The 14,174-nt window shown below is 38.8% G+C and overlaps 1 protein-coding gene across 1 annotated transcript in view; it reads right to left on the reverse strand.

Annotated features, from left to right (window-relative positions):
* Positions 1-465: 465 nt before the first annotated feature.
* The window catches only part of LOC106870513 (protein C-mannosyl-transferase DPY19L1), a 25,674-nt gene continuing 11,965 nt past the window's right edge, over positions 466-14,174 (reverse strand). Inside the window, exons 6-22 of the mRNA XM_089343412.1 lie at positions 13,804-13,897; positions 12,943-13,000; positions 12,358-12,449; positions 11,452-11,524; positions 10,810-10,914; positions 10,315-10,401; positions 9,192-9,248; positions 8,288-8,368; positions 7,266-7,367; positions 6,697-6,768; positions 6,087-6,157; positions 5,743-5,770; positions 4,614-4,733; positions 3,467-3,641; positions 2,691-2,790; positions 1,923-2,048; positions 466-1,176 (exon numbers count right to left, since the gene is read on the reverse strand). Coding sequence (XP_089199538.1) covers positions 1,026-1,176; positions 1,923-2,048; positions 2,691-2,790; positions 3,467-3,641; positions 4,614-4,733; positions 5,743-5,770; positions 6,087-6,157; positions 6,697-6,768; positions 7,266-7,367; positions 8,288-8,368; positions 9,192-9,248; positions 10,315-10,401; positions 10,810-10,914; positions 11,452-11,524; positions 12,358-12,449; positions 12,943-13,000; positions 13,804-13,897 — 1,592 coding nt within the window. The 3' untranslated portion in view covers positions 466-1,025. The remainder of the gene's footprint in view (positions 1,177-1,922; positions 2,049-2,690; positions 2,791-3,466; positions 3,642-4,613; positions 4,734-5,742; positions 5,771-6,086; positions 6,158-6,696; positions 6,769-7,265; positions 7,368-8,287; positions 8,369-9,191; positions 9,249-10,314; positions 10,402-10,809; positions 10,915-11,451; positions 11,525-12,357; positions 12,450-12,942; positions 13,001-13,803; positions 13,898-14,174) is intronic.

Consider the following 14,174-nt stretch of genomic DNA (forward strand, 5'->3'; position numbering starts at 1 on the left):
TTCATACCCCTCAACACTATACTCCACACAGTTGAGGGGCCTTGCCAGTGTTTGGTGACCTCACTAGTGCTGGGACCATGAAAAAAGCACTCAGTACACTCCATGAAGTGGCTGGCATTAGGAAGGACATCCTGCCAAAGCAGAAACTGGAGCTTGGCATAGTCCTCTGGCTTTTTGATTTCTGTTCAACCATCCAATCCATGCCAATATGAGGAAAGGAACATTAAATGATGATGATGATATAGACAACAAATTTCTTTTAGTTTCTGTCTAGAAAATTACCTTACGAGACATCAGTCAGCCCAGGGCTATAGTAGAAGACAGTTGCCCAAGGTGTCATGCAATGGGGTTGAACCTGAGACCACATGGTTGAGAAGCAAACCTCTTTACCAAACAGCCATGCCAAAGTAGGCACAGACATGGCTGTTTGATTTTTCAGATTAAATGAATAACACAAAAGGCTCGTTAAGATTACAATGGTACTATGTCATTTATTCAAATATACCTTACATTAAATGCTTAATGGAAATCATGTATATGTGTGTATGTATAGATATATATATATACACACACACACATGTATGAGTATGTATGTATATATATATATATATATATATTTACACATACATATAAATACATACACACACATACATATACCATAGCATATATTAATATATATATATATATATATATATATATATATATATATATGAATATGTATGGTAAAATAAACATCAACAAATGTGTGTGTGTGTGTGTGTGTTTATATGATAATATTTATAAAAGTATGTTGTTGAAATGCATTTAGTAATGAAATGCTGATGAGAACAGACTCTCCATTCTGTTTTAAATCTAAAGAGAAAATTAACAGTAAAAAAAAAAAGAAGAGAAAATGGCAGGGGGGCAGGGGCAAGGAGGAGGGTCTTCTCTCCACAGGAATGTTTTATTTCCTAACCACCCATGTTTAAGGTTCAAACTCAGACAGATTCATTAGTGTGTAGGGGATGAGGGAGGGTGGAGGGGTGTCATTGCACTTTCAGCACTGTGTAAACTTCATTTCGATAGACCGTCTTGAAGTAGGGTTCGGCATTCTCATTTAGTGTCAAACAAACTGGTTTCTTGTTTTGGTTCACTTTGTCACTCAAATCCCAGATTTCTGGCATGGCGCAGCCCTCTCTGGAAGAGAAAAGAATGAAAATAAAACGTTTATAGTTGAAAACAAGAACAAAAACTGGTGCGGGTTGTGCCTGACAAATATGTTTGAAGTATTTCTCAACATATGAAACTATTATTATTATGCATGCATGTGTTAGTATACATTGTTGGTGCACTATCCCCAACTCTACCTTGGCAACAAGTATAGTGAAGAATTCTAAGTAGAAGTAGGGCTCCACCAAGGATCAGTCCTCAGCCCTCTCTTATTCATCATAGTCCTCCAAGCAATAACAGAGGAATTCAAAACAGGATGCCCCTGGGAGCTCCTCTATGCTGATGATCTTGCTCTAATAGCTGAGTCACTATCAGAAGTAGAGGAGAAGTTTCAGGTGCAGAAGCAAGGTCTAGAATTGAAGGGCCTTTGAATCAATCTAGCAAAAACCAAAGTCTTAGTAAGTGGGAAGGCAGACAAATCACAAATCCCTTCAGATAGATGGCCCTGCAAGACAATACAGGATTAATTTTATAGATAAGATGAATAATTAAGCATTACATTTGACAGAGTAATCTGAATGCTAAAGGATTAATAGAAGAGGAAGTTGGGTTTGATAAATGAAAAATAACTTTGGGCAGGATCATTTCTCACTCTCCCCCCCTCTCTCTTTCTCTCTCCATACACATTCTCACTGCCTTAATACTTTGATGTATAATTTTGTTGTAATTGTTATTGTTGTCTATAGTTGGAGTGAATCAGAAGAATTTCCTACCTTGACCGTTTTCGGCACCATGACCCCTCCAAGATAGCATAGTCCACATGTAAATCAACCAGGTTCTTTTTCACATCCTTCACCGGTTTCCGACTGTACATTGAATAAACTTTCATTGTCCGTTCCCTGCAATTAAACATGTAACGGTGAGATAATGTAAGATATAAACCAATCAATGACGTTCAAATATAAAACCGTGTAATAAAATTAAAGTTTTATTTTTGTCTTTGGTCAGTAAATGCCTATGGATAGGGACAGCTGCATCATGAAGTGCCAAGCTCTAATTGTGGAGGGAACCTGTGTCAAGGGTAGACCCAAGAAGATGTGGGATGAAGTGGTGAGAAAAGATCTTCGGATGCTGGGCCTCACTGAGGAAATGACAAGGGACCAGGAGTTGTGGTGATTTTACTGTACTTTTACTGAAGATACATCAAGCTAAGTAAAATTGCTGCCCTTTGCAGGTGCCACTGCCACATGAAAGGCACTCGTGCTGGTGCTGCATGAACACACCCGTACTGGAGGCACGTAAAAAGCAGCCAGTCCACTTTCTGTAAAGGGGTTGGTGTTAGGAAGGGCATCCGACTATAGAAGCCATACCACAACACACAATTAGAGTCTGAACAGCTCCTGTCAAAACCATCCAATCCATGCCAGCATGGAAACATGGATGTTAAACAATGATGAGGGTGATGGTGGAACAGATGGTGTTAAACATGAATCCTGGAACACACATGTAAAAACACATAATGGAATAGACTGTCCACTTACCTTAGACCAACATCTTCATAATGTGGATGATTCACTATGGGTCTTTTTGTGCAAAGCTTTACCGTTGCCATTGTTGGCATGGCACCAGCAAACACAGCATCTGGGAGAGGAAGCAGACAAATTTGGTTAAAGTTGAGATACAGAGTTCACAAATATGTTTGAAGACCAAAGTTGTTTATATATGTAGAGTAAGATACACAGGATCTACCAAATGACAACTTCATCACAGAATCTAAGAATTTCTACAACCAGCGCAGGGTTTAACTCTTTAGCATTCAATTTATTCTGTCAAATGTAATTCTCATTTATTCATATTGTTTTGAATTAATTACACATCATCTTGTAGCAAAGAAAATTTCAATGAATGCAATTGTTTATATTTAGAATGAGATTGTAGGGTAGGTGTGAGAGGCGAAATCTGGCCAGTTTGAACATAAAACAGGTAACACATTCAGGTTGGATCTGGCTAGTTTAAATGCTAAAGAGTTAAACACAGACCAAATAAGTCACTGGTTGGCAGTGCCATGCCCTGTCGTTTGTTTGCAGTGAGCCACAAATTAGCAGCACTCACTCATTGTATGATGACAGGAGTATCATAAGAGAGAGAAGATCATTTGTTAACTGGTGATGTCCTTCCTCTATACACACATATAGCCAGAGAAAGGAGTTAACTTATGCGATTGGAGTAGAGAGAAGAAGGGACAGAAGAGGAAAGAGAGAAGTAGTGAGAGACACTTTGATCAATTCAAGAGAGAAAGAGAGAGAGAGAGACTTACTCTTATCAGTGTTGTACACAATCCATTCGACCAGTTGCTCCAGGGGGACGTTGCTGAATTCACCGACAATGCTAAGCTGATGACTGATATTCTTGTAACCCTGATACATTGTTCCAGCTAAGTAGAGGGCCAGCAGAGCAAAGTGACGTTCTTTGTTGCCAACCCATCCAAACAGCTAAAACAGGGGTCATAAAAAAAAGTTATAATGAAGTTAGTTAAAGTTCTGTGATGTTTAATCTAACACAAAATATTTCCATATTTTAAAGGTAGTATTTTTAAGAAGGTGCCTTGGGTAGCTTCAGGATACAAGTCAGTACCTCAGAAATTTGAATGGTACAAAACAGTACAGTACCTCAGATAACTGTACGTCACAACAGAGTACACATCAGCTACAGGCCCCAAAACAGTGTTTCAAATGCCTCTATGTTCAAAATAACTGAGTTATCTGTTTGTCACAAAACCTGAGATAATTTATAGTTCACAAGATGACGATTCATAGCTGTGGGTCAAAAGATAGCCCTCTCGGGTCACCAGATAGTAAAACAGGTATCTTGAGGCTATAACAGTATGTCAGTTACTTCAGTATCACAAAATGGTACCTTAGATATTTGTGGACCATATTACAATACTTAAGGAGTGTGTGGATCACCTGATGGTACCTCAGATGTCAGACAGTCACGTCATAACACTTAAAGCGCCGTGTGTCACATGACAGTTCCTCAGATGTCAGTAAGTCTATCATTGTCATCAACATTAATTTAGTTCTCTGTTGATCCATCATTTTTCATGCGTAGTGTCAATCAGGCCCACCGGTGCTCTCCATCAACTCTATGGTCAGCTCTACGCACACCGCCGCCTCTGAGACCATTAACCTGGGATGACCCCCAGTTCCATCAAGCAAGAGCATGAAGCAAACAAGCAAGTTGATCCATGATGGTGTCTTTATTCCATATGGAAATATCTCAGATGTTTGTGGGTAATGTGGCGGCAGCACCACAGGTGACTTGAGATTAAATGGCAGTAATCTACTTGTCTGTAAGTAAACAGGACTGAAATTACAGTTTGGTGATGTAGTGAGGACAGCACCTCACCTCATCAGACTGTCAGTGGAAAAACAGAAAAACAAAAAAAAAAACAAGAGCTTTACCTGTCTGTAGGCTAACAGTGAAGTCATAAGACACAGGTGTGGTGTCCAGAAAAGCTTCAACCTCATTATCAGTACAGCCATAGCTGTAAATGCTAACAGCTGGAAAATATGGTAGACCAACTGATGGGAGAAGAAGAAAAAGAAACAGATAGGAAAACAAAATTATTAAGCATTGAGACGATTGAAAGAGGAAAATTGATTTCTGATATGTTTGGGATTTTTACAAAGTTCGTTACATTGACAACAGCGTTTACATGTTACACTCGTTCCATAACAGTTATAATTCTTAAACAGTGATAGTATTAACGAACATTAATGAAACCATTAAATCATACAGACTCTCTGAACTTGGATGTTTTTGAACTTGAGTACCATATGTCATCTCACTGACAAATAATTTAACTCTAAAACAATTATTTGGGCATAAAAAATCTGTTCGTGCAATGATTAAAATCTGCTCCCAAAATCGCAAGTTTTAACATTGCATAAATTTCATAGAGCAGGGGACACAACTCTCTTTTTTTATTTGAATTCTAAAGTAGCGTGCTTGGCTGATTCGTAAGCATGACGGACAAAATGCTTAGTGGCACTTCCTCCGGCTCTTTACCTTCTAAGTTCAAATTCGGCCGAGGTTGACTCTGCCTTTCATTCTTTTGGGATCGGTAAAATATGTACCAATTAGTTCCAAGCATTATATAAATGTAAAAATTCCCCAATAATGGTGATGACTACAATAGTGCGTTTGTGTGTGTGTGGGAATGATCTTATTTCTGTCCATCCATTTTCTCTGTTCACAATACCTGGCTTGGTTGTGTGGACAGAGTTCTCAGACACAGAGACTCTAGGGTCCTATCATAAGCAACTGTCCCCACCAGAGATTATGAACATTATCCAACCATCTCGCCCTTGGTCTACCCCTAGGCCTACTGTCGTTTGGCTCAGCTTGGAGAATTGGACTTGTGATTCCATCCTGTCACATTCTAACCACATGTCCTTAGCGTCAGAGCTGTGATCTCTCGATGCAGCGGTGATGATGGCAGTGATTGTAGCGGTGGAGGTGGTGGTGGTGGTGGTGGTGGTGGTAGCAGAATCAAAAAAACTAACATGTGATAAATGCAGAGTTATTTACCTCAGCATATGGTTTGCTTTTATCATCTCTGGAAATATTTCAGGAAAACAGGAAAAATAGAGAGAAAAAAAAACAAAGTTTAAAACATTGAAATTTTATAAAACATAGCAAAAAGATTAATCACATTATAAAGAACAACAACACTAATTGATTTCAAATTTTGGCACAAGGCCAGCAATTCTGGGGAGCGGGGTACGTCAATTACATCAACCCCCCCTCCCTCAACTGGTCCTTATTTTATTGACCCCTGAAAAGATGAAAGGCAAAGTTGACCTTGGGGGAATTTGAACTCAGAAAGTAACGTACTCTAGCTATGTCACTGCTTCTCAGTTGGGATTACTTACCGTAATATATCATCAGATTTTCCTTTTGCAGACTTTTTCCTCTTCCAGGATAACCATTCCTGATAAACAACCTGCAATGTTTCACAGAAAAGACAACATTATTTGGTGCGAAACAGCAGTAAGCCATTAAGTAGTGGTGGTGGTGGTGGTGGTGGTGATGACGACTGCTGTCTCTGTCACCATCCCTGACACTACCACCACCACCAACAACAACAACAACAACAGAAATAACAACAACATGGTGGCCTTTTAGCCATATTAACATGGGTTGGATAGATCTGCAATACAACAACCTTGCACATCAGTCATCAATCCTCAGTCATCACTAACCAACAAAGAAGCCTCTACATCAGTCATGGACAAACTGCAACATGAGGACCTTTCTAAATGGCATGCAAACAGAGAAATAGATGGACAAAGAGAATAATGGACAGATAGACAGGCAGGCAGACAGATGGACAAATAGATAGATAGATGGATATATAAATAGACATGCAGAAAATTAGGTAGATAAATAGAAATAAGGAGAGACAGATAGAGAGATGGATAGATATGGAGAAATACAGACAGATAGAGATACCTATCAATAAATAGACAAAGAGATACTTACTAAAATGATTATTGCAAGGACGGCAACAAGCACTCCTGGAGCCAGAAGAGTTTTTAAAACACGTATTGGAGTCTGGGAATAAAAAGGTGTTAAAAGAAAATACAATTATCAAATAATAATTAAGCCATGTTAGTCATAGGGTTTGTTGAAGCAGCATCCAATCGCAGGACTTATTGAACATCACATGACCGAATGATAAAGTAACTGAAACTTCATAGCAAAAATCTTGCTCTTTTGCTAATTCATGATCCTCAAAGTAATAAGACTTAATTGAATGAATCAAGGATCACAACAAAAATACTAAGAGAACAAGCATTTAACCAAAACCAACAGAAGAATTAAAGCAATTCATCTTAGGGTCATGAGTTCAATATCTGGCAGTGTGTTGTGTCCTTGAGCAAGACACTTTATTTCACATTGTCCCAGCCCACTCAACTGGCGAAAATGTTGTGTAGTTCCTGTATTTCAAAGGGCCAGTTTTGTCACATTATGCATTATGCTGAATCTCCCCTGCCAGGTTGCTGCCCTTATAAGAGACAAGAAGAAGTAAGAAGATAGCAGCCACTCACTTCGGCCTCCATGAAGTCAAACTCCACAGCACATGTATACAACATTGTGTGGAAATTCTTGAAGTTGGTGAATTTTGTTAAGAGTAAATCTCCAATGTGAGCCTGGAAAATACAAAAAAAAAAAAACATTAAAAAAAACATTAATATTATGCTGTATAAGAGAAAATGGGCTTTCTGCATGTCACACCTAATGAAAAATTACCTTGAATTTGATTTTAGTAGTGCACCCACCTGATAATGCCAAGTCTCATGTGGCCCTCTTCTGATCTAGGTATTACATTATCCAATGTGTCCACTTTCTAGCATGAAAAAGTGTGATTTGAAGGAGCTTTAGCTGTTATTTCTTGCAAGTTCACAAAGTAGCTATCTTGTTGGCAAGTGATATGCACAGGTAAATATATATCTAAGTGAATTCCTTCAGTCTTTGGATCTTTTAGATGTAGACGAGTGATTTCGTTGGACTTTTTGAGTTGATACATTTTCCTTTTCGTTTACTTGTATGTGACAGAAGGAAAGAGTCGTGCAGATGGTTCCTGGGAAGGTGAGTGTATATAAGGTGTTCGGTGCCTTTGGTTAGGTTGTGTTGTGGTTTTTGGTGACTGATTTGGGAGAAGTGTTTGATTTGATAAGGATGCTTGCTTGCTGAACCTTTGTGATGAAGAGATATGGTGTGGCTATTGTTATAGATTTAGTGATGTCACTGCTAATAAGCTGATAATGTTGTATAGTTGGAGAGAGAGAGGGGAGAGAAGGAGAGAGAGAAAGAAAGGAGGAGAAAGATGAAAAGAGACAGAGAGAGGAAGAGGAAAGGATGTGAAAGAGAGGAAGAGAAAGAGAGGAAGAGAAAGACAGGAAGAGATAGAGAGGTAGAGAGAGTATAAGAGAGGAAGTGAGAGGGGAAAAGCATGGGGAGAGAGAGAGGAAGAGAAAGAGAGAGAGAAGGGAATAGGGGGGAGAGAGAGATAAGCAGTGAGAATCTGAGAAAAGAAAGAGAAAAGAGTAGATTAAGCGAAACGACTTACATCGTCAGCTATTTTTAAAACTTTTCCAATCAGAATCTTGAATCCAACGGTTCCTGTCAAGAGGAGACAACCCTGGGTAAACTTGAAAGAGAAGAAGAAAACCACGAGTACAATAACATCATCATCATCATCATCATGAAAGACAAAGTTGACCTCGGTAGACACGGATGCCTCTTGCTCAGCATCTTGCCTGGTATGCTAAAACCTCACCAGCTCACCGCCTTAATAATAATATCCAAAGATAGTGCTCATCGGAACTGCCCATATCCGACGTAAAATACTGTCGATGTAATCCTAAATTTTAAAACAAACTCATCATTTTCTTGTTTTCTCAAACAGTCTCTGGAACAATTCTGTGTGCAAAACCAAATATATGACATCCTAGGCATAACACCAACATGAACTTCGAACTTGTTGTCTCCTGAGGTCTCTGGGTGAGACTTGGAGCCAACTTGTACAAATGAGGAATTCTTTCGGATTTGGATAATTCACTTCTGGAAACATGGGTGTTTTGTTCAACATCCTTAAACAACCCTTATTCAGGGACCTTTTGAGCAGGATGGGCTCCTCGACCCGAAGGAAATTCTAACTGGGCCCCACCTGCGAGGTCATGCACTGTTTATCTTGATATGAGATCACCATGTCTCGCACACATGGTTGTGAGGCATGTGCCTGGTGTACCCTTATCAGACGGGTAGTCGTGATGGGTATACTGGGCTTCGTATATCTGTACCCCAGTGTCACTTTGATGACATGCACTGCTCTCTCACTCAACAACAATAATAATCTTTTCTCAGTTTATGTTAGTTTATTAAACACTAGCCAAAAGTCATAAGAACTTAAGTTAACAGAATGGAAACATCCTGACAAGTCTATAAATTTATAACCAATTAAACTCTCTTACCATAATTAAGATCCGGAGCCGTAATTTCACAAGTAATGGTTCCAGAAACATAATCACCTAAAAAGAAGAAAAAGAAATGCTATAAAGAATAGCACAAGACACACTCACACACATATATATGAGGTTCTAAAGTTAGAGGGAGGGGAGCACATAAAGAAAGGATAGTGTGACACCTACCAAGCAATTTTATTCTATTTGTTATAATATACATAATTGCATTCTACAGTCATTAATTTCATGTTTCATTATTGTACGAAACTTAAAACTATTGATACCAATAACTAAAGGGTTAAAAAGAAATTATTGAAAAGGCACCAATTTTGAAAAATGTGCTCAGGGGGAGCAGTTGTTTCCCTACCTCCTCTATTAGCTATGCCACTGATGTGTGTGTGTGTGTGGGGGGGGGGCACAATGGCCCAGTGGTTAGTGCAGTGGACTCGCGGTCATAGGGTCGCAGTTTCGATTCCCAGGCCGGGCGTTGTGAGTGTTTATTAAGCGAAAACACCTAATGCTCCACGAGGCTCCGGCAGGGGATGGTGGCGAACCCTGCTGTACTCTTTCACCACAACTTTCTCCCACTCTTTCTTTTCTAGTGGCCTAGAATCTGTGGTAGAGCTGCTCAATTTGGAGAGGGTGGTAGTTTCCAATTCGCCAACAGGAACTTAGCCATCCGTTTACAACCAATGTGGGATGGATGAGATGGAAAGCCTTATTCTTTGATACTACACTATCTCCCACTATTATGGAACATTACAATTTAAAGACATGTAAATACCGTCCAACGGCTCAAGACCTAGCCCCTTCTGAGGCAGACCTCCTTGATCAAGTTACCAATACCAGATTGCTGATCTATCCCATGTGTTACTTGGTACATAAAACTGAAGCCAAGAACCACTTCATCTCAGATAACGAAATACAAGTCCAGAGCTGGAGTTTGAAACCAAACAGATAATGGATTTAATCTTTGTTGATAACAGCTAGATTGTCCTTAAGTAATCCAAGCGTTTTTCTTTGCAAGCTGATCTTTGTCAGCGACGTGACATAGATAAACATCCCTGAAGTGGTCCCATTAAACCTTTAACTGAGATAAACGATTGAAGCCAATCGAGAGATATTTACTTACCAACACTGTAATTAGACAGGAGAAGTAGAAGGATGTGAGTAACATTTCATTCATGAACAACAGAGTCCAACTGATCAACCAACCTAACTGAAGAGATAATAATAATAATAATAATAATAATAATAACAATAATAAGAAGGCAGTATATTTCAACAGAAATATGCCAATAAAAGGCTTCAAGTGATCTAAACTAAAAGTTTCCATGTTAATTTATGTTAATTCCATGTTAATTTATGTTTGCAACACCAACTTAATTATGAGAGAGTTATTTCACTAAATTCTTCATAATTTTCAAAAGGTTTAAAGGGGTCTAAAATTAAAAGTTTCCATCAAAAATTCTATGTTTACTAAACACCAAATTAATAATGACAATTCTTCATAAATTTTGAAATTAATTGAAACAAAAGCTGAATATCTCATCACAGATATGATAAACAAAGGAGTTAAAGAATGATTCTTTCCAATTCTAATGAAACAGCAGAAATGAATATTTACCAACTGGCCAAACACAATGAATTTAAGTTTCCGAGATCCAATGAAGTTTAACATATAAGTAGCAAAAACTGACATTGTTTGGGTCATCAGAGCAAACTGAGCAAACTGCAAGGAGAGACAAAACAAAAAAAAGAAAATCATAGAAAGAACAAACAATTTGTTAGAGTTTAGTGAAATCTCTGGATTAATATTAATTCTCACTTCACCCTTTTAGCATTCAGATTATTCTGTCAAATCCATTGCTTATTAATTCACATTGTTTTGAATTAATCCTGGATTATCTCATAGCTTTGAGATTTCAATGATGTGATTATTTATTTTTGGAATGACATTGTAGGACAGGTGTGACAGGTTGAATCTGGCTTATTTGAACATAAAGGGTAAAGAACTCCTTTGGTCACAAATGACCATGGGATTGCACCTAGAAAGTTCCCCTCCAGGGTACAAGTCTGGGCAAGGTTGTTTTCATGGAAGACCAGCAGTGGGTTGGCAGCTTATTATGGTTACTTCAATATGGTTCTCGTTCTCTTTTTTTAACAACTACTACATTGACTACTATTCAATCAAAGTACTTGGTTGGATCTTCTACAATCCTCAAGTGAGTAACTTACTACCTAAAGACATGTTTCAACTGATGCCTACCTGCCATGGGATCATGAACAATGTAGCTGCTATGGCAACAAGAAGACTGTGGCGCCACATAGGTCGATTTGTTCTGAAATTTAGAAAGATTCAATATACTAGCAATACTCATGGACACTCCACAATTATTTGGAAAACTATAAAATTGCTGGAAGTTAACAGAAAACCATGTGTGTTTTTCTTGGCACAAAGTTTATGTAGGTGGTTTACATACAGCGCTGGATTAACCATTAAGTAAAATAATCATGTGCTTAGAGCACCAAGGGGAGTGGGCAGTCACAGAAATAGTAAACAGTTGACCTCTGATATTACAATGGTTACATTTCTAGCATAGTGTACCCAGTCAGAATGGACTGAGGTACCTCTGATATTATAGTAGTTATATTTCTGGCATAGCGTACCCAGTCAGAATTAACTGAAGTACTTCTGATATTACAATGGTTACATTTCTGGCATAGTGTACCCAGTCAGAATTGACTGAGGTACCTCTGATATTACAGTGGTTATACTACTGGCATAGTGTACCTGGTCAGAACCTTAGAGTATAGCAGTTATACCTATTGTACACTCTGCACACTCAAAGCTAACAGAGGCGATTCAATATCGAGCTCCATCAAAATATGGAGGTCAGCTCTGAAGAAAGAGTCCCACAGCACAAAGGCAGACCAGCAAGAGATTAGGTTTGATCTCCATACCTACAGTTCCATATCTAACATATCCCCAGCAAGAAACTGAACGATTACACATGGGTTCATTTTCCAGTAATTCGTACACAAGTGTAAATCTTTCCAGATCTACTCAATCTTTGCTAAAACATGAAGACATTTTAATTCGATTCCTGACACATGCACAGCATGATTTCTCTGCAAGACATGAATTATAAAACACTGTTGAATGATGACTCACCGTAAGACATGCGTGACTATAAACATTTCCATGATGAAGAATGGGAAGGCAAAGCTCTCACGCAGAGGAGGAGTCCAGTGGACACGTGTGCACTGCAATGAGAGAAACGAATGAGTTAAGACAACCCAATGAATCAATGTTAAGAAATAGGCTATAAACCCACGTCTGCACTGTAATTATCAACATAAAAAGCAATTTGGTGTCTGCCATACAGCACTGGATTGGATTGGATTGCCTTTGGCATGTTGGGAAAATATCAAAGTGTCTTCCACTTATCATATGTGGCCTACAAAGGTCTTATGAATGAGTTCGATAGATAGAAACTGTGAGGAAGCCCATTGTTTGTGTATGTCTATGTGTGTGTCTTTGCATTTGTGTTTGTGCCCCGCTCCCAACTACTTCACAACTGTGTTGGTTTGTTTACATCCCTGTAACTTGGTGGGTCAACAAAGGAGATCAATGATTGTAAGATTGTGGTTCTGATTCCTGGACCAGGCAATGCGTTGTATTCTTGAGCAAAACAAATTATTTGGAGAAAATAAAATATTTAATAAATATAGAAAAAAATAATAAAATCAAACCAACCTCTCCATGATTACAAAAGAAAGCTGTTACGGCAAGAATTCCACCAAAAATACTGTCACTGGAGAAGAAAGACAGAAATTAGATTATCCTACTAAAATTATATTAAAATTATACTAAAATGGTACTAAAATTATACTACAATTAGATTAATTAAAATTATGCTATAATTGTACTAAAGTTGTAACAAGTTATAGTAGAAGATATTTGCCCAAAGTGCCACACAGTGGGATTGAACTCAAAACCATGTGGCTAGGAAGCAAACTTCTTACCTTACAGCCTGCACCAGGTCATGAGAATAAAATATATCCAAACTGCAGTTTTGCATCCCAGAAGGTGCTGTATTACCTTCAATCAGTCAAAGGTATGGCATCCCAGGTGCATTAGGGTCTGTGTATTAGATCTGGTTGTTTGGTCAACAACTGGTGCACTATAGGGATATTCAACCAGGAGTAAACTGGGGCTGCACACCACCATCACCACCACCACTACCAACAGCAGCAATTCTTACACTAAATAAAAAGCCCGTCCTCCTAACTTAAGAAAAACACATATTAGACAATGTGGTCCATAATATCAAAAAAGGACAGGATGGTCACACATGAAATAATATAGACTTGATTATTGTGGTTGGTGATTTCAACAGACATGTGGGGCAACACTGCCATGGAGTTCATGGAGGTTACAGCTTTGGCTCTATAAATAAGGTGGGCGTTCCATTAGAGCTGATCTCTGATTAAACAACAGCTGCTGAAATAGTCTGACCACTCTCTACACGCATACAATTAGAATCCTGTGTCCCCCAAACAATATTAACAAGTCCTCCCTCGCTTGTACCGCTGAAAGCAGAAAGGCTGTTTTTACCTGAAGTAGACTCCAAACAGGAAGAAGACAAACATCATGACTCCATGCAGGGCGAAGACACTTTCAACATAGAAATAAGACGGTTCCCCAAGACCTGGCAAATATACAAACATGAGAGGAATTGAGTTTTGGGGTTGGTTGGGGTTTTTGGTTAGGATGGAGGTGTGGTAGGAGTTACAGACCATTGCAGTATGGGTGGAGGTAGGGTGGCAGTGGGGAAGTGGGCGGTGTAGTGGTGGTGGTGGTGGTGTGTGGTAGTGACAGTGTGTGTAGTAGTAGTGGTAATGTTTCTTGGTGGTAGTAGCAGTGGTAGAGGTATGTTGTGATGATAGTGGCAATGTGGTGGTATTATGGTAAAGGCAGTAGTGTGG

The sequence above is a fragment of the Octopus bimaculoides genome, chromosome 27 (assembly GCF_046866305.1).
Source record: "Octopus bimaculoides isolate indiv1 chromosome 27, ASM4686630v1, whole genome shotgun sequence".
Classification (NCBI taxonomy): domain Eukaryota; kingdom Metazoa; phylum Mollusca; class Cephalopoda; order Octopoda; family Octopodidae; genus Octopus; species Octopus bimaculoides.